Consider the following 21390-nt stretch of genomic DNA (forward strand, 5'->3'; position numbering starts at 1 on the left):
ATTTTTGCCGGATCTATATCGCCACCTTGTGGATACTTAGTTGCTCTGCAGCAGCGTTAAATCTGGGTTTTACCTTCACAGTTCCTTCTCTTGTTCTGACTGAAGTCAGTCTTCCTGTTGTCTCCTTCTCCAAACCAGTAGGACTTGGTGAAGAGGAAGTACCAGGGCCTGGGAATACCATATTGACCTGAAGGAGACCACAATAAACACATACATTTAGACAACGCTGACAACAAAACAATGCAACACAAAACAAAACAATACAAATGGAAATGTCCTCAACAAAAGCCCATCAAAATGGGAACCGTTCAGTTCACGGACACCTACCAGGGAAGACGGACTCGATGTACCAGGTCATCACCATGTAGAGGAAGGAGTCAAAGTACATCATGATGATGGCTGTGGTCAGGCTGAAGTCGTCCTCCTCCATGGGGCTTTTGAACAGGTTGTTCCATTGGATGCCGATGCCCTGCTCTTCGAACAGGGCAAAGTACTCACAGCCAAAGCCAAAGGCCACCGGGGACAGCAGGCTCTGTAGAGGGAGAGAGAGAGAGAGGAGAGAGAGGAGAGAGAGGGGTTTAACATCACATGCAACACCAATGCCAATAAGATGCTGAGCCTGAAGCCCAAAAAGTCAGTGATGTGTCAAAAGAAGAAAAAAAGCTTCCCTATTTGTCGTGACACTGTACTTCTTAATGACAGCGGCTCCTCTCATAAAATGTCACGTGGACAAGCACCAACTCAAAAACTTGACGAGCTATAAAAGCATGACTCACAGCGACTATTTTTGCCCCAAAGCCCACGTAGTCCTGCCAGGCCACACAGAGGACGTAGGGCAGGTAGAGGGTGAAATAGATGATACCCCCGCAGGCCGCCGCCAGGTTGGCACGGGCAAACATGGTGCTGATGAGGAAGCACTGCATGATGGTTACCACGGCGAAGGAGCCCAGGAACAGGAAGATGACACTGGGGTCACTGTAGGGCAGCAGGTTCCCCATCTGATAGTAGGAGAGCGAGAAGAGGATGCTCAATGGTTAGTTCATAGTTGGGACGAGCGTGGTACAATTATCGCGAGAGAAAATTTGCTGTCTGATCGAGTCAAGGCTCACGTCAACATGAAATATCGATGAAAGCCATTATCACTGAAACATTGCGGTACGGACATCAGTGAAATAGTGCAATACAAAACAATACAAAACATTGTCTTCATGCTGAACCCTGGTACGCAGCACCTTGAGCAGCACCACCAGCAGACTGGCGGAGATGAGCAGGGGGATGAGGCTGCTGATGAACCAGCTGAACCACAGGATGCCGTTGTCCAATCCCATGATCCTCATGGTCTCCTTGAGCCTCGCCTCCTTCTCGTAAACCACGCTCTTGATGATGATGGCCACAGAGTACATCCAGGCCAGGGTCATGAAGAGGGGCATGGAGCGACTCATCACCCGCAGGAAGCTGGTCAAAGGAGGAAATGGAAGCCATTTTGAAGCCATGCAGTTAAGCTTGTGGTATGCTGCCGCTCAAGACCGACTCCAGGTCTTAAGGCAGCGAATAAGGTCAAATCCTGCTCGGTGTGACTCACATGTCGTCCACGTAGCAGGGGTAGGGCATCTGTTGAATGTAGACTCCCGTCTTCTCCTTGGCGCCAGTCACTACCGTGATGATGCTGTGTTCGATGATGTCCTGGAGGTAAGAGAAGCCACCCCAGATGTAGCGCAGGTCCTCAAAGGGGTCGGCACGAGGACCGGGGTCCCAATATCTGTAAAGAGAGTGCAAAAGCAATGTTCACATCAAATTCTTATTTTACCAACAAAACAAACAAAAAAAACGTTGAAAGTCCACAACAAACAAAGTGAATGTTCAAAATGGACCCAACGGCAGAGACATAAAACACTGTCCAATACATGTAGGAGGTAGATTGGGAAGCTTTGAATCAACATTACCCGTCTTTGATCTTGTTGGTGCGCTCCACATTATCAATGTCCATGCGAATCTTGTAGTTGACAATGGCCGGCAGTTCAGAGCTGTTGGCCTCAATGTCGGGAAACACGATCCCCGCCCAGAACTTCCTATCGTCCAGCAGTGCCATGGATTTGTTGACCATCCTTTCCTCATTGGCCACAGGCTCCATCTTATCCAGGTTTACACACTGTAAACAAACAAACACATCCATTAAAGGCCTATCCTCATCTGGTCTTGGCCAGGACTACTGAGTGTGATGTTTTCCATTGAAGCAGATCCATTCACATGCTGAAAGGAGAGATGGGGAAGCTTTAAATGGAGAGTTCGTCAAGTTCATAGCTAACTGGTCCAACTGTGTTTTTTATTTGTAATTTCCCTTTATACAGAGGAAGAGGTTGGGACAAAGTAAAATGGCTGCCACTGACTACTGTTTCCTCAGAGAGGGCTATGACTGGGAAACCTTCAGAACCAAAGCTCTGGTCCAGTTTCACTTGATGCAAAAGTATGTATTGCAGAACGTGCTGAATAGTGATATCACTAGAAAGGGGGAAAACAATTCTGGGACTGAGAGAGTTGACTAAGAGATACAGACAGACGAAGAAGATACAGACAAAGACGGAAACAAACGGACAGACATACAGGCGAAGAAAGTGAGACACTGACCTCCATGAAGCGGGAAATGCTCATGATGGCCTGGTCCGTCTCGTTGAAGACTTCCCTCCAGGTGAAGGCGGTGCCGTGGGGACGTGTGTCCTCTGAATGTTTGGTCAGGAAGTTGGAGACATCCTCCACGGTCCACTCTGTGCCCGCCAGTTGGGAGGTGAAGAACCTGGCGGTGCCATTGTTCTTCAGTAGGGTCTGGGAGAGAGGGAGGAAGAGCAGGAAAGTAGCCGTGAGTAGCTGAGGACTTAGTGGCACTGTCCCGCATCCCTCCACAAGATGCCAGTGTTGACCATCTGAAAGGGCTGCTTACCACCACGTTGCTTTATAATCATGTATTTTCTTGTTTTGCTATGTTACTGTGTCATGTCCTGGGTGTGTCTCTGAGTTGCTATGTACTGATGCCATTCCAAAATCATTTCAAAGGTGCCCTACAAGGGTACAAGAGTGCCTTCAAAAAGTATTCACACCCCTTGACTTTTTCCACGTTACACCTGAATTTAAAATATATTACATTGAGATGTTGTGTCACTGGCAAATGTGAAAATCTGTACTTTCTTGAGTCAATAAGTATTCAACCCCATTGTTATGGCAAACCTAAATAAGTTCAGGAGTAAAAATGTACCAAACAAATCCCATAATAAATTGCATGGTCTCACTTTGTGTGCAATTATTCTGTTTAACATGATTTTTAAATGACTGCCTCATCTCTGTACCCCACACATACAATTATCTGTAAGGTTCCTCAGTCGAGCAGTGAATTTCAAACACAGATTCAACCACAAAGACCAGGGAGGTTTATCAATGCCTCGCAAAGGGCGCCTATTGGTAACTGGGTAAAAAAAAAAGCAGACATTGAATATCCCTTTGAGCATGGTGAACCGGTACAATGTGCGGGGGCACCGGTTGGTTGAGGTAATTGAGGTAATATGTACATGTAGGTAGAGTTATTAAAGTGACTTATGCATAGATAATAACAGAAAGTAGCAGCAGTGTAAAAGGGTAGGGTAGGACCATGTTAGTTTGTTGGTGATGTGGACACCAAGAAACTTGAAGCTCTCAACCTGCTCCACTACAGCCCCGTCGATGAGAATGGGGGTGTGCTCGGTCCTTGAGTATACCAAACATTAGGAACCCCCCCCCCCCTTTGCCCTCAGAACAGCCTCAATTTGTCTGGGGGTTTTCACTCCTCCTTTGTACTTGATTGATGAATTAAGGTCATTAATTAGTTTAAAAAAACTCCCCTCACCTGGTTGTCTAGGTCTTATTAACACTAGGCCCTCCATGGAATGAGTTTGACACCCCTGGTCTTGCCTATTCACCCTCTGAATGGCACACACACACAATCCATGTTTCAATTGTCTCAAGGCTTAAAAATCCTTCTTTGACCCCTGTCTCGTCCCCTTCATCTACACTGATTGAAGTGGATTTAACAAGTGACATCAGTAAGGGATCATAGCTTTCACCTGGATTCACCTGGTCAGTCTATGTCATAGAAAAGAGCAGGTGTCCCTAATGTTTTGTACACTCAGTGTAAGTGTGATGTTGGCTGTAGTAGAGACAACAGATAAGTCAGACATACCCTTACTAGGTCCATCTGTTCGCTACTCTCCATGAAGCTCCAGACCTTGGGCCTCACCTCCTCCCACATGCCCCCCAGCTCTCTGAGGACCCCCAGCTCCTGGAACGTTCTGTTCACCTGCGGAAGAGGGAGGGAGTGGGGCAGTTAGTGTTCCGCTTAAGACAAGCTAAAGCAAAACTACCACTTAACGCCGGAATTAACTCTGGATGAAGTGCAGGAATATGCTGTAGCTAAGTTGTATAATTGTACTGATACCCACCTCGTGGATGATCTTCTGTGTGGCGGGAGTGGCAGGGGTGTACAGGATCTTGCCCATGAGCAGAGGCTTCAGGGCCTGCCAGATCATCCTGGATACGGGGCTGGACTCCATGTTCCTCATCATCGCGTTGCAGTATGGAGCTGCAGGGGTCACAGAAGGAACAATGACGTCCAGTCTAGACCAGGATGTCACAACAATCCTCGAAACAGTTTTGGACAATCAGGGAATAGGTAACCACGAAGAAGAAGTTGCTTACTGGATGCGTTGTCGTAGGCAGAGATAGGTTCCTCCCCGTCGGTTGTGTTGTGGTTGCCGAACAGGGCCTTGTAGTTGCTGTCCTCGTACCAGTTGAGGGACTTGATCTTTAGTCCGCCGCCCTCGGGGTGGCCGCAGACGATGCGCGACACGGCCTGGTACATGTGGCTGGGGGAGGACGTGGCGTTCTCCGTGAGGAAGATGATCTCGTTACGCAGGTCGCTCCAACTCTTCATGCTGGCCAGCTAATTTGGATACAAGGGGTTGTGATGTTAGCAAATGAGGTCAGGGAGTCATCTTGTAGGATGCAGGTGGGACCGTGGCCTGGATTTCGAGCAGTTCATTGTGATTCGAGACCAGCTTGTTGACATGGATACATATTGTTATGAAGCAACTTGTCAACGTGATGGAATTACTTCCTGTATGTGGACAGAGGGATACTTTAGGCTTCGCCTTCTACCTATGACCTCAACACAGCCATGCAAAAACCATCATAAATCACCCCCCTCGTCTATTAATGCTTTATTGATCTATTATTGTCACACCCTGACCATAGTTTGCTTTGTATGTTTCTATGTTTTGGTTGGTCAGGGTGTGATCTGAGTGGGCATTCTATGTTGGATGTCTTGTTTGCTTATTTCTATGTCTGGCCTGATATGGTTCTCAATCAGAGGCTGATAGTGTGTTAGTCATTAGGTGTTAGTCATTGTCTCTGATTGGGAACCATATTTAGGTAGCCTGGGTTTCACTGTGTGTTTGTGGGTGATTGTTCCTGTCTCTGTGTTTTGCACCAGATAGGACTGTTTTAGATTTTCCCACGTTTGTTGTTTTGTTAGTTTATTCGTGTACAGTTTCTTTATTAAAGTACAATGAATAACAACCACGCTGCATTTTGGTCCGCCTCTACTTTTGTGGCAGATTTGCCATTCTACATTTGCCCTCTTCTCTCTCACTCTCTATTTCTATCCTTATTTTTCTCTCTCTCTAACACAGGTATCCTCACCCAGCATTAGGAAACAAGGAAAGTCAGGATTAAGAGAACCCAGTAAGTGCTTGAGGGAAAGATGACTCTCGGTCATTCATCACTGAGGCAGAAGAGGAGAGAGGTGTTACCGACTGGCGACTCTCCCAGAGTCTAGTTGACAATGTGGTTACATACATGCCAGTCAGGCCCTTCCGTCCCCTCCCCTTCCCTCCTTCCCTCCTCTGACTCGGCCCAGCCACATCAGCAAGAAGGCAGTCACATGCTTCCAATTTAGCCCGGGCAACACACCGGGAATGGTGTGTGTGTGTGTGTGTGTGTGTGTGTGTGTGTGTGTGTGTGTGTGTGTGTGTGTGTGTGTGTGTGTGTGTGTGTGTGTGTGTGTACACGCGAGAGATGCGGGGGAAACAGCTGTACACACTGAACTCTCACACAAACAGTCATAACCAAATGACAGCAGCTCTGGACCCCTCTAGAGGTGTCTGTGGGGGGTTGGTTAAGGTAGGAGGGGCCGTACCCCAACATAACCCCAGGGTAATGTGCCAAACCAGGACAAGTCATATTTAGTGGCTCAGAGTGTCTTGACATCTTCAGATACATTGTTGGGCTTAGCAGGGGACAAAGAACAACAAAGTGTGTGTCTACAGAGTGCTGGGGTTGTTTTAGAAACTCTTAAGTGTAATTGCCCTAAAGACTGTACACCATACTTTAGTTTAGTTAAGAGCCTTCATAAATATGCATACATAGCTTATGACGTGTGTATGCAGCTGCAACATACAGATGTAGGGTCTTAATTTGATCACTCTTTTGTTGCTGAGAATGTTAATTCACAGCAGGAAATGCTAAATTGTACTGTATTTTAGTTTTAAAAAGGCGTATATAGTTTGTAATTTACACTTGATTTGCCCTCACGAAAAATGTATCAGCCCCTACTAAAATGTCCAGTCATTATAATCCACATAATAATTCACATTTCCTGTAGCTGCAGGATTATGTTCCTACTGAAGCAAACTGTCTCAGAATAAGATCCTGCATCTGTATTGGTTTGCAAACATAAGAATCAATGTATACTTATAGGGGTTATTCTTATTGATTGATTGAATTTAATTATTGTAAGTAAATGGTAATTCCACGATGACAGAATGATGCTGAGACTGAACGTTTGACAAAAACACATTTACTTGAAGAACAGCGCAGATGCTAAGTTTGGTAACAGAATGGCGGTTTGTGCTGTTTGTGCCGTCATTCTCTTATCAAACTTTGCATCTGCACCGTTCTTCAAGCAAATGTGTTTTAGCTAAATCTTCGGTGGAAATGATTAAAAGTCGTCATTGTGCATAGAGTTGTATGGTTCGTTTAACTTTGCAACCATTGCTTTTTGTTTGGCGTACATTTTAAAGCGACACAGATCTGAGTCTTAGCATCACTCTGTTACTGTGGAATTGCCCCAAAGTATTCAACAGAGCACTGATTGGTTGAGAAAACACAGCCAACATACTTGGGTAAGGTCGAGCGAGTCTTAAAACCTCCTGGTGGTTGTCATAGGGGCATGCATTCACCTCGTAGTGTAAATCAGTCAACTTGAGTCAATTTTCCTTTGGGTAAATGCTGACCAGCCCACTAACTTGTTTAGAAAGCCTTTGCTCTTTGTTCAGCTTTTCCCAGTCATCTATCTCCCAAGGGAAAAAGGATCTTTTCTATCTGGACTCAGAGACACTGTATACCTATACAGTTACTGCCAAGACACTTACAAGGGCCTTTTTCCTACCGCTGTGGAGGAGAGTGGAACTGACAAAGCAAGAAAATAGCGAGAGCACACAGCAAGAACACAGAATCGAGAAATTCTCCTGTTCAAACTGAAACATATAAATGTGTCAGACCTACAAGTACTTGACTTCATATAAATAGGTGTAGTGCCTCCATCCCATTCTGTTGACCTTTTCACATGAGAAAAACTGTGATTATCATCACATTAGAATGTTGGTAAACAGTTGTCCTCGACGTTTAGCTGTAGCTCAAACGCCTAGGGGACAATTCCAAACAAATCCAAACAAATTGGGTCAGAAGGTTATCAGGCAACAAACAGGAGGGAGTTGAAGGGGGCAGATAAACACTACATACAGTTTTAGTCCAGCCTCTACTTCCTTATGCTGTAGAACTTCAAAGAAGACCAGATGCAAGAAGTACAGTAGGGGGAAATGAGGTCGGGGAGGGGGGCTCTTGGCGGCCATCTTGTAATGATGGGATAAAGAAACTCCATTGATGTTTTCATCCTATACATCTACGGTTCTGTCTGTGGCCCTGCCAAGAGTAACCTGCTTCGCTGCTGATCCAAGGTAGGGGAGCTCATTATGGTCGACACAAAACAAAACATGGATAAAATACCAGGAAATGCACTTGGCTACGAGGGGGCTTATTCTGTGGGTCTCCGTCTGGTGACACATCGAACAACTGATAATGCTTCTAAATGATGAGGTTAACCTCAGTAACCGTAATGGCCAAATGTAAGACCATAACCATTTTCAATGCATAAGAGAGCCTGCTAAGAAATGCAGCAGAAACCTTTCTAGTTGTCAGAAATGTGTTTAGTGTAGTGATGAGATTGATGCCCACCTCAATGGCCAGGGATCCCAGGCTCTCCAGAAGGTTGTCTGTAGCCTCAGCCACTTGCTGGACAGCTTCAGGGTCAGCCCTCACATCTTTCTGTAGGGGGGAAGGAGCGAAGAAGTGTCAATTCGCACACACATACAGTCGAAAAGACGAACAGCGACATTATGTTGGTTACAAAACACCCCCACAGTCCCACACCACAGCTTCCTAACATAGTTTCACAGGAAGACCCTTTCAATAAGGGTTATACAGTATGCAGTCATTTTCCCATCGGAACAAGAAACTTAACAGCAACGTTTCGAACTGCTCTTGGAAACCCTGTGAACTGTTTTGATTTAATAGCATCTTGCATGTGTTGTCGCCTTGTTTACCATGTCTTGTTCCTTAAAGGCTACAAAAGCAGTAACCATAAGGACAAAAACACTGTTTGTTATCGTATGAATAGGGAAACTGACCGCTGTGGCATGTCAAAATGAGGACAGGTATCACATAATAACACCTTGCCCGAGACTCTTCCATGTTTATCAATGTGGACAGTCATACTGTATCTGAATGACAAGGTGATACAATCCTAAGCACTTTTATATATAAGAAATCACACTTCTCTGACTGATTTCCTGGATCCTTGTTCACAAGCTGTCAACACTGCGCAAGATGCCATTGATCATGCAATTTCTGACCATTGGAATTCAATCAATGGTCTACCCTCTGGGCAAAATGACCATATTGCAAGGATGTTAATGATATATTTCCCTTGCACTGGTGCTAAGGTGTCGAATTAAAAGTTACCTTTATAAACTATGACATAGAGAGAAGTGATACTCATGAATGACTAACGTTTAAAGATTGAGGCCAAATCCTCTATTTGACGGCAGTTAGTTTTCAAACGTATCTCCATAGTTGGGTCGACAGGCAACAACATGCCTCCACCTACGCTTACCCCCTTCTTTCATAGCCTCTGCTTTTCCCCGGGCCCCTACGCTTTGTTCGGTTCTCGGCACTGTGCACGTCAGTGAATTAGGTCACCTGGCTCTGGTCTTCAGTGGAGAAAAACAACCATGGGAGGGGGGCTTTGTGTTGGGTCTCTGTTGTGATGAGAATTGATCCTCGCCACTATATCAACTAGTTACGAGGGAGGGGTAAGGTCCCCTTTCCAAAGTCCCTAAAGGTGTCAGCATGCTTCAGTTCGGCTGGCGCCCTTAATAGATATTTTTAACATTTTTTTTTTTTTTTTTTTTGCAATCCCCTCCCTCTCAGAGAACGTTTCTGATTTGCTGATAAAAATCAGTTCAACTCATTTGGGCCGCCCCCGCCTTGCTGGGTGGCCTCTGTTGGTTTCACAGCTCCTCTAGAAGCAGCAGATTTTCAGAAGGGGCCATAAAACAACTAGAGTTCTGATCAATAGGGTCTGCCCAAAGCCACGTTAATTAACTCCAGACAAATCTCAACGTAACCCATGGCTATACGACCCTGTAGCCAGGTGGCAACAGTTCTAAATTAAAAATGTTTATTGGTAGCACAACATAACATTTTAGGAGCATCAGAAAAGCTTTTTTTTTTTAATTGATTGAGATCAAGTCTATATTGGGCCCATATGAATTCTAGCTACTTTTTAAGCACACGCGGAGCACTTGAAACTATTACATCTGAAAAGACGTTGTTTAAAAGGCAAACATTTTGAAACAAATACCTGTCACTGAAATGACAAAGTCATTTGTGGAATATTATATTTCTACCTTTTTGTAAAAGCACTATTGAGTAGGACTACTATTAAGCACCTATTGAGAAGGACTACGTTGAAAAACTGTAGCATTGTCTCTTCACGAACATCAAGAGATCAGTCATTCATTCCTTTATATTGCAGTGGTCACTTTTTCTGGGTCAAAATGCAAGTCGAGATCTACTGCTCAGATTTGTTTTTAGCATGACTTAGAAAACATAAGCCTATGCAACATTAACCTATTAGAAACAGGTCTCTGCAGTAGGCTATAGGCTATAATAGGCTATAGTAGGCTATAGTAGACTATAGGCCCAATACATTATCATCGCATATTGGCTATGCTTGAATTGCCCTGCCAACGTTTTATTGTTCTCAAACCATTTAAAAATGAAGGTATGGTCACACCAGTAATAGATCAGTTGTTGTATTACTTGTGACTGAGGCACAGCTGAGTGATCAAACATTGAAATAATGATTTTCATTTTATTGGACTAATGGGGCCTGCATTTGATGGTCAGTTTCAGTTTCCTTCAGCTCTGCTGAGACTGACCGTGACCAAAAAGCGGACACGGTCTTCAAGCTGATGGCGAAACTCGATTCTCACCACATTATTTCTGCCTCATCCACAAATTCATGTTGTTACTCTTATGACAAGAGAAAGTGAAATATTCCTTGATATTCAAAAAGACACAAGCCGCTAATACTAATAGTGTAGGCCTTTTGAAACACTTTGATATTCATTGCAGCTACAGGGTTGGCTGAAGCACATTTTATGGCTTCTTCATGTAATTATACAACAGGTGGGTCTAATCCTGAATGCTAATTTGTTAAAACCGCATCCCAGCCAATGTCTATTCCACATACAAATGTAAACATGAACTCACTCAGAAAAACAGCTTAGCTGTATTTGTTGACAGTCTCTGTCGTCATGGTTTAATTAAAAAAAAATATCACAGTGTTAACTTTGCTGTGCGCTCGATTGGCCAGCCGTGGGCCAATAGGTGCACTTCATTTGCTCTACGTGTCCGCGGAGTATGGCGCTCGACTCGGAGGCAGTGGAAGGGAAAAATGTAATCATAACTACAATTATTCTGGGTGATTTTATTTGTAGTCGCACTGGTGTTCCCATATTAAAATGTCACGTTGCTCAGCAAAATATTTAGGAGCATTTGAGCCCTGGGTGGCAATAACCTAGAAAATATGTGGAAAACCTCTGACAGGAGGAACATCTCTTATGTGGTGTGTAAAGTTCGTAATGGGACCGTCTGAGATCAGTGTCTCGAGGTAACTTCTACCTCAAATCAAATCAAATTGTATTGGTGGCATACACATATTTAGCAGATGTTATTGTGGGTGCAGCAAAACGCTTGTGTTCCTAGCTCCAACAGTGCAGTAACATCTAACAATACACAACCATCTAAAAAGTAAAAGAATGGAATTAAGAAATAGGCCTAGAGCCCATTTGTGCTTACCCGTATTGGTTTGAGGAAGTCCAGGTTGTTGAGGAAGTGGCTTTCTGCTTGGTTGAGCCAGGAACCTGGGGACCCGCAGATGATCTCCTGGACCAGACTGGACACCTCGCTGTCTGTGATGGTCACAAAGTCCTCCACACTGGTGCCGTTGCTTTTGCACATGTCCCTCAGGTGGACACCGAAGCCTTTGACCAGCACCTGGACAGGGAAGGGGAGAAGGGTCGATGGGTAATGGAGCAATGACTAAAGACAGGCAGAGAACAGTATTTCTCAAACCTCCAAAGTTGCACGTTTTTCATTCATCTAAGCAGATGTGCTCGTGCAGGGTTCAAACAAACATTTGAAACACGTAATCTTGGGGGGTACTGAAAGAACAGAATTGAGAAACACATGGGATAAGGCCGTGTGACTTTGGAGTTGCATGCATGTTGTTATCCCGGGGTTGGATACCACGGAGCAATATTAGGACCTGAATTGTTTACATACTGTATCTAGATTCCCATTGCTTCATGTTGCTGCAGGATTGTGTGTGTAATGTGAGGGCATTGTCACTATCAAATTGTTGTAATCCATTTAGCTGAAGAATAAGGCCTAGTTGAGATTATTTCCACATAGGCCTACAGCGGGGAGGGGCGTGGGGGGGGGGGAGAGAATAGGATAGGAAAAACCAGATGGCAGTTTCTGAAACTGTGAAAGAAAACAAATATATCTTCATGTTTTTGAGGAGAGAACAAAGACAGTGGAAGATGATGTCTTGCAGTAAAAACTTGAGTGGTGAAGGCTACAGTACTAGCCCTTTGGTGTACTCCCTGCTTCAGCACATTCAAACACCGCAGTAGACATCTCTACCCTCTCTCTGCCCTCTCTCTAAAGGGTTATGTCCCTGAAATAAAGGGCCACAGACTTAATTAACTCACAGGTGCTCCATCAAATCAAACCCAGAAACGCTACTGACCTGTTCTATATCCGCTACTGGGAATGTTCAGCAACTACTACACTGCTTCTAATACTGTTCATGATCGACTGAACTGACCGCAGTAATAGGCCTTTGCCTCATAGAACTTTGGGAGGGTGGCGTTTTTCCCCTCATACCTTTTCCAAGTTCACGTCGGATTCAATGATCTGGTGCACGGCGTGTTCCGAGAAGGAGGCGTTTCGCAGGAGGAAAGTGGACAGGGTCTCATTGTCGTGGAGGAAATCCTTCAGCTTGAATCCTGTGGGAAATAAGCACAACAACGTGTTCAAACTAGCCCTCTCCTATACCCCGACATTACTAGGTATGTGTGTGTGTGTGTGTGTGTGTGTGTGTGTGTGTGTGTGTGTGTGTGTGTGTGTGTGTGTGTGTGTGTGTGTGTGTGTGTGTGTGTGTGTATGTGTATGTGTGTGTGTGTGTGTGTTGGATGGAATGATCTATTGTAATAGGCCTATTTAGCAAGTTTTGGATGCTCCTTCTGCCAAATCATGCTATTTTCCTTAGTTGTGGGTAGTGTATTAGCTTTCAACCTCATTCAAACTTTTGTTTTGCCCAATTGTCATGGAGCTGCATCTGATTGGTTGCTAGTTACTCAGGTGACCAACCCTACAAAACGATTGCCGGATTATTTGGATAAGCTTTCTTTTCGTATTTTACAGGTCAAATTACAGGACAGTAAGTTATACCTCCTCAGACCACACACACACACATCTAAACAAACAACTACGCTGTGGCTCCAGCGGCACAAACAAAAGCAGGTGAATACTTAACCCCCCTTTCCCCATAAAGGTAGCTTCAATGAATAGTTTTTCAGAGGCTGGAGAATAGTTTCCCTATGCAAATACTGACAACAACACAGGCTAGGACAATTCTGTACATGTCCAAGGCAAAACGGCCAAGATTGAAGTAGACTGGGGTCCATGAGAGGTAAAATAGCAATATACACACATTTGCTGCCTGGTAACATCTTCTGATTGCTGTTGATCATTTCAATGAGGTGCCTTTAACATTTCATTCATTTAGCAGACGCTCTTATCCAGAAGTACTTAAAAACACATCACAATCGTATGAAGTACATTTTCCCTCAACAATTGACATCCCTCAACAACAACAAAATCAACACCAAACACCTTGCAGACTGTAGCCCATTGCCAGATGACATCAATTTCCATAATTCATTGTGTGTGGACTGAAATAATCAACCGTTGACAAAGACCTGTGGAGAATGAGGTGACACATCCACAGAAGGCTGCCGAGAGGAGGACGGCTCATAATAATGGCTGGAACGGAGAGAATGGCATCAAACACCTGGAAACCATGTGTTTGACGTATTTGATACCATTCCACTTATTCTGCTCCAGCCATTTCCACGAGACCATCCTCCCCAGTTTAAGGTGCCACCAACCTTCTGTGGACACATCACACTTTCAACCACAGTGACGACATTCACCTTTATTTAACCAGGTAGGCCACTTGAGAACAAGTTCTCATTTACAACTGCGACCTGGCCAAGATAAAGCAAATCAGTGCGACAAAAACAACTACACAGAGTTACACATAAACAGACATACAGTCAAAAACACAAAAGAAAAATAGATGTACAGTGTGTGCAAATGTAGAAGAGTAGGGAGGTAAGGCAATAAATAGGCCATAGAGGCGAAATAAGTACAATTTAGCATTAACACTGGAGTGATAGATGTGCAGATGATGATATGCAAGTAGAGATACTGGGGTGCAAAAGACCAAGAGGATAAATAACAATATGGGGATGAGGTAGTTGGGTGTGCCATTTACAGATTGGCTGTGTACAGGTACAGTGATTGGTAAGCCGCTCTGACAGCTGATGCTTAAAGTTAGAAAGGGAGATTATAAGACTCCAGCTTCAGTGATTTTTGCAATTTGTTCCAGTTATTGGCAGCAGAGAACTGGAAGGAAAGGCAGACAAAAGAAGCGTTGGCTTTCGGGATGACCAGTGAAATATACCTGCTGGAGCGCGTGCTAATGTTGGGTGTTGCTATGGTGACCAGTGAGCTGAGATAAGGCGGGGCTTTACCTAGCAAAGACTTAAAGATGACTTGGAGCCAGTGGGTTGGCGATGAATATGTAGTGAGGGCCAGCCAACAAGAGCATACAGGTCGTAGTGGTGGGTAGTATATGGGGCTTCATCCAGTTTGCTGAGTAGAGTGTTGGAGGCTATTTTGTAAATGACATCGCCGAAGTCAAGGATCGGTAGGATAGTCAGTTTTACAGGGTATGTTTGGCAGCATGAGTGAAGGAGGCTTTGTTGCGAAATAAGAAGCCAATTCGAGATTTAATTTTGGATTGGAGATGCTTAATGTGAGTCTGGAAGGAGAGTTTACTGTCTAACCAGACACCTAGGTATTTGTAGTTGTTAATATATTCTAAGTAAGAACCGTCTAGAGTAGTGATGCTAGTCGGGCGGGCGCGGGCAGTAATCAGATGAAGAGCATTCACTTAGTTTTACTAGTATTTAAATGCAGTATTCAATATAAAAGGTAAGAAAAACTGAAAATCCAGAATATAATCTTAAAAATAGCACAGATTCTTTACTAGGTCAGATAAAATAAAAACACACAAGAACACCTGGTGTTTACGAGCTAAATGACATCTAAAAGAAGGTTCTGAATAAAAGTTGAAAATACATATTTTCCAGACGTTGAAATATATATTTTTTATAACTTTCTACAGCTGTACATCAATTCACTTATATCTACATGTCAATTAAGAAATAATTATATTACATTCAAACATTCTTATTCCAATTAAAAGAAAATGGAGCCAATTCAATATTACAGCTTGGAACACCTATTTTTGCCATCACACGTTAGCTTTTTCAAAAGTTTGAAACTTGCATTGATTATGCTTGAAGTTACAACCAACAGAACTCTTAACACTCTCAGTAACAGTTACAGAGAAGTTTTTCTTGCTTTGACTGTGATATGTGGTTGTTATCTACCTTAGCTGAATGCACTGACTGTAAGTGGCTCTGGATAAGAGCATCTGCTAAATTACCAAATGTAAATGTTAAAATGAACACTTGCAAAGCATGCTGGGTATTATTCTAATCAGCTCAACCCCAAACAAGACCAAATTTGGTCGGACTGGACTAAATCTGAACCAATCATAGAAGTCTATGCTTCACAGTACATAGAGCACAGAAGAGTGCAATAGAATGCTATGCCGTACAGTAAAGTACTTTAGTAGAGTAAAGTACAGTAGAGTACTGTAGGGTACAGTAAAGTACAATATAGAACATTATACTGTACTCTACTATGCTGTGCTCCACTATACTGTAATCTAGTGTACTATACTCAAATTTTCTTTGCTATATTAAACTGTTCTATGCTGTCCAAAATTCGATCTGAACCAATCATAGATGTCTATGTTTGGGCCAAATCAAAGCCGGTCTGGACCAAACCTGAACCAATCATATAAGTCTTTTTTGGGGGCCAAATCAAGTCCAGTGCGGACCGGACCAAAACTGAACCAAATATAGACGTCCATGGTGGGTTCAGATTTTTTATTTTTATTTATTTATTTATTTTATTTCACCTTTATTTAACCAGGTAGGCTAGTTGAGAACAAGTTCTCATTTGCAACTGCGACCTGGCCAAGATAAAGCATAGCAGTGTGAACAGACAACACAGAGTTACACATGGAGTAAACAATTAGCAAGTCAATAACACAGTAGAAAAAAATGGGCAGTCTATATACAATGTGTGCAAAAGGCATGAGGAGGTAGGCGAATAATACAATTTTGCAGATTAACACTGGAGTGATAAATTATCAGATGGGCATGTACAGGTAGAGATATTGGTGTGCAAAAGAGCAGAAAAGTAAATAAATAAAAACAGTATAAAAACAGTATGGGAATGAGGTAGGTGAAAAAGGGTGAGCTATTTACCTATAGACTATGTACAGCTGCAGCGATCGGTTAGCTGCTCGGATAGCTGATGTTTGAAGTTGGTGAGGGAGATAAAAGATTTGGTCTGGACGGATATTGAAATCAAGGCCAGTGCGGACGGACCAAATGCCAACGTATTTTCAACGTCTGTGCTCACAGGGTCAGTACCAGTACTATATCAATGTGTAGGGATACTGGCCCCCCTCTCTACTTGGCTCCTTCCCTCAACTCCTGGGCCCTTTCAAAGAACAAACGCTGGAAGTGGGTTCTGATGGCAGTGGGGGGTCGGGGGAACAAAAGGCCAGGAGGTGGCAGATTCCTGAAACATTAACCCCCCCCGGCTGGATGGACGTTTGAAGACATACGAGGTGAGTGGGTGGGAGGTCAAATAAGGTCTCTGAAAATCTGGGGCTTTTTCAAAAGCTGACAGACTTGTTTAACTGTCTAAAACATGCACCCCTGTAAATCATTCGAATCAAATGTCAAAAGGAGTTACAAATTAGCAAAAAATATCCAACAAACCATGAACATGCTTTAGAATTTTGCGATAGGTCAATTGAATCAATGTTCCTCCACTGGTCACAGTTCACCCCCATCCCCCCATGACACCTTTCAGTTAATCTACTCTGACAAATCCTTCAGTCTATTGTATTGGGACATTCACAGGCTTCTGTGAATTCCTGTTGAATGCCTGTGAAAAGCATCTCTGGAGGTAAGCCATTGTAGCCAAGGGCTTGGTTTTTACAGGACTGTCTGACAAAACATTGGTGGCCCTAGGTCGAGTTCATGATCCTTACGGCGTCCACATGATTCCCAGCCGAAACAGTTCATGCATATATTATGATAACATTTTGCAATGTTTTCGTTCGTTTTTGGACTTCGGTGAGGAATTTTTCAGCTGCTCGGGCACATGACACTTTTCTAGAGGCAAGCTAGTGTTCAAAGCCAAAGTCTCCACCCCTTCGTCTGTGATTGGTCAACAGTAGGGATTCTTAAATAATGTCTTTGCACATTGTTTCATTGAGAAATACTGCACCAAACATCTTAGTTCGATGTAAAATTGCGTTACTAAGATCTCCTCTGCAAAAATGTCAAAATTAATGACAGATTTCTTTAATTATTTTAGATGAATTCTGACAATTTTGAGAATTGGCTACTGCGTCTCAAAATGGACAAACAGTACTATTGCCACTTTTTTCTTGTTTTTCAAGCGAATGTCTTTTCAAGGAGTATGAGAGCACACTTGTTCAGTTCGCCTAGCCGAGTGAGGCGCCAGCCAAACTGAAGCATGCTGATGCCTTTATTGTTAAACGTGAGATTAATCAATCTAGATATTACAACATGTCATGTTAAAATCTGTCTATAAAATGTGTGCCCTGCCGAACACCAAAAAGATGACCCTTCCTGAAATATATTGGATCTAAAACTAGAAAATCAAATCAAATCACATGCGTGGACCAACAGTGAAATGCTTACTTACGGGCCCTTCCCAACAATGCAGAAAGAAAGAAAATAGAGAAATAATTGAAAAGTAAAACACCTAATAACAAAAGTAATAATAGATACATAATGATTAACAATAACTTGGCTATATACTAGGGGTACCCGTACCGAGTCGATGTGCAGGGGTATGAGGTAATTGAGGTAGATATGTACATATAAATAGAAATAAAGTGACAGATGGTAGGTAAACAGTAGCAGCAGCGTACGTGATGAGTCAAAAGAGTTAGTGCAAAAAGGGTCCATGCAGATAGTCTGGGTAGTTATTTGGTTAAGTATTTAACTAACTATTTAGCAGTCTTATTGCTTGGGGGTAGAAGCTGTTCAGGGTCCTGTCACCAGACTTGGTGAATCGGTACCACTTGACGTTGCAACAGCAGAGAGAACAGTCGATGACTTGGGTGCCTGGAGTCTTTTTTTAGGGCCTTCCTCTGACAACGCCTGGTATAGAGGTCCTGGATGGCACGGAGCTTGGCCCCAGTGATGTACTGGGCCGTAAGTACTACCCTCTGTAGCGGTCGGATGCCAAGCAGTTGCTATACCAAGTGATGATGCAGCCTTTCAAGATGCTCTCAATGGTGCAGCTGTAGAACTTTTTGAGGATCTGAGGGCCCATGCCAAATCTTTTCAGCCTCCGGAGGGGGAAGAGGTGTTGTCATGCCCTCTTTACGAGTGTGTTGGTGTGTTTGGACCATGATGAATCCTTAGTGATGTGGACACAGAAGGACTGGAAGCTCTCGACCCGCTCCACTACAGCCCTGTCGATGTGAATGGGGGCATTCTCAGCCCACCTGTTCCTGTAGTCCACGTCTTCCTGACGTTGAGTGAGAGGTTGTTGTCCTGGCACCACACTGCCAGGTCTCTGACCTCCCTATAGGCTGCCTCATCATCATCAGTGATCAGGCCTACCGTCGTCGTGTCATTGGCAAACATAATGATGGTGTTGGAGTCGTGTGTGGCCACGCAGTCATGGGTGAACAGAGAGTACAGGACGGGACTAAGCATGCCCCTGTATTGAGGGTCAGCATGGCGGATGTGTTGTTACCTACCCTCACCACCTGGTTAGGAAGCCCATGATCCAGTTGCAGATCCTGGACAGCTCGTTGAGTGCAGTCTAGTAATAGGATGTTAAAGTTCTCCAGGACCCGTTGATAGGATAGTCTCGAACGGAGTTTGTTCTCCAGTGATTGTACATTTGTGTCACGCCCTGACCTTAGATATCTCTGTTTTTCTATATATTTTGGTTAGGTCAGGGTGTGACTAGGGTGGGTACTCTAGTTATTGTACGTCTAGGGTTTTCGTCATCTTTTGTATGTCTATGTTGGCCTGATATGGTTCCCAATCGGAGACAGCTGTTTATCGTTGTCTCTGATTGGGGATCATATTTAGGTATCCATTTTCCCCATTGTTAGTTGTGGGATCTTGTCTACAGTAAGTTGCCTTTGTGCACTCCAGTAGTTTCAAGTTTTGTTTGTGTTTTTTTTCCCGTGATTTTCTCTTTATTAAATTATGTTGAACTCTATGCACGCTGCGCCTTGGTCTCACTCATACGACGATCGTGACAATTTGCTAATAGGCGGTTTATTTACTCGCTGCCGTAGTTTCATCTGGGTGCCCGCACGTCAGCCACTGTACCACTTTCTCTTCCGAGTATTGGGGATCAGGGCCTGATCCGGGGTGTGCAGTACGTCCTGTGCCGCCGACTCATTCAAGAAGAACAGTGGTCACTGTTCTGATGTCCAGAAGCTCTTTTCAGTCATAGGAAATTATGGCGGAAACATTTTGTACAAGAAAAGTTCAGATCAGCGCAAAGAAACTGTCACGACTTCCGCCGAAGTTGGTCCCTCTCCTTGTTTGGGCGGTGTTTGGCGGTCGACGTCACCAACCTTCTAGCTATCGCTGATCCATTTTTCATTTTCCATTGGTTTTGTCTTGTCTTCCATCACACCTGGTTCCAATCCCATCAATTCCATGTTGTGTATTTAACCCTCTGTTTCCCCTCATGTCCTTGTCGGTGATTGTTTATTGTAAGTGTATGTGTACGTCTGTACTGGTGTGCGTCGGGTTATGTTACCCATTGATTTTTATTATTATGTTTTCCGGTGGGTTTTTGTAAATAAACTGTGCCGTTGGAAACGGTTATTTCTCTCCTGTGTCTGACTTCTCTGCCGCCAGTTCACACCCTTACAGAAACACACAAAATAGCCCGTAAAACAGCCCCTATACATTCTAGCGCCATTCTCGTAACACAATTCCAAAAGTCAATGTGAGATTATGCAAACCCACAAAAACAACATTGATTTTGAGTAATTGAGTTGGAGCTAAAAGAATTCTGTGAACTTTCAATAAATTCCCTGTTTTTCCCGAAATCCCGGTTGGAAGAATCCTAGAATCAGGAGAGAATAAAATAGAAATCTGGAATCCTCCATCCAGGATTTCTGGAAAACCGGGGAATTTATTGAACGTTCCCAGACTTTTTGAACCCTAGTTGGAGACAATCTTATCTACTCTTTAAGATAGATGGCTCCACTATAAATACATTTTACAGTGCCAAATTGTATCTACTAAGACGTGGGTCCACAATGTGTACAAAAAGTAATACGTCTCTGCCAAAAACAAAAGATATTCAGATAAAAAAAACATGACAAGGAAGAATATCAGATTCTTTTGGTCGATGTGAAAGCTTCGAGGGCTTTTAAGGGAAGAGCACTGTGCAGTCAGAAACTCAATGACACCGTGTATAATCGGAAAGAGCTTGAACTCAGCATGAGGGAAGCACAATACCTGGCAGAAGAGTTCATGATGGTCAAGCAGAGGACTAGCTGACATTAAAGTTATTGTGGAATTTGCTGTTACTGTGGTCCTTCAAATCTCTGATAACCTATTCAACTATCCTCCGTTCTAACATCTTTATCCCATTCAGAAAGGCTTGATTAATGGATATCAACGTGGATCATCAGGAGTATCTTGATCACACCTGTGACTGTACTAAAGGGCATATCGTCAGTGCACTGTGACCTCAGGAGCCAGAATGACCGAAATCAACCACCACTGGTGTTTTCGATTCATTTTGATAACATTGCTAAAAACCTGTTTTTGCTTTGTCATTATGGGGTATTATTTTAGAACAAGGCTGGAATGTAACCAAATGTGGAAAAAGTGAAGGGGTCTGAATACTTTTCGAATGCACTCTGAACTCAGGAGCCAGAATGAACGTAATCAACCGCCACTGCTGAAGAGATATTGCGTCATCCCTGTTCATACTTACATATGGCGGCGTAATAAACCGAGCCGCTATTGGGATGCGTCGCGATTTAAAATGGTCCTATCAAACTCTAAGACAGGTTTATCAATATCATGCTTAGACTAGTAAATAGGTCGGGAGACTGAACCAGGAATTGATTAGCAATATCTAATAAGTTAATGGAAGTATGTTAAAACAATTGACCACTAGTCATTAGAGATAGACCTAGCACATCTTTCACCTCTA

The 21390-nt window shown here is 43.5% G+C and overlaps 1 protein-coding gene across 2 annotated transcripts in view; it reads right to left on the reverse strand.

The window, feature by feature from the left end:
* The window catches only part of LOC118363535 (phospholipid-transporting ATPase ABCA1-like), a 42141-nt gene that overhangs the window by 11240 nt on the left and 9511 nt on the right, over window positions 1–21390 (reverse strand). For both annotated transcript variants that reach the window (XM_035744486.2, XM_035744487.2), the window contains 13 exons: window positions 12595–12716; window positions 11503–11700; window positions 8314–8403; window positions 4720–4963; window positions 4464–4603; window positions 4205–4321; window positions 2626–2820; window positions 1944–2149; window positions 1583–1759; window positions 1233–1455; window positions 777–998; window positions 328–532; window positions 74–187 (listed from right to left, as the gene is read on the reverse strand). In XM_035744486.2, coding sequence (XP_035600379.1) covers window positions 74–187; window positions 328–532; window positions 777–998; window positions 1233–1455; window positions 1583–1759; window positions 1944–2149; window positions 2626–2820; window positions 4205–4321; window positions 4464–4603; window positions 4720–4963; window positions 8314–8403; window positions 11503–11700; window positions 12595–12716 — 2253 coding nt within the window. The remainder of the gene's footprint in view (window positions 1–73; window positions 188–327; window positions 533–776; window positions 999–1232; window positions 1456–1582; window positions 1760–1943; window positions 2150–2625; window positions 2821–4204; window positions 4322–4463; window positions 4604–4719; window positions 4964–8313; window positions 8404–11502; window positions 11701–12594; window positions 12717–21390) is intronic.

The sequence above is a fragment of the Oncorhynchus keta genome, chromosome 30 (assembly GCF_023373465.1).
Source record: "Oncorhynchus keta strain PuntledgeMale-10-30-2019 chromosome 30, Oket_V2, whole genome shotgun sequence".
Lineage (NCBI taxonomy): Eukaryota > Metazoa > Chordata > Actinopteri > Salmoniformes > Salmonidae > Oncorhynchus > Oncorhynchus keta.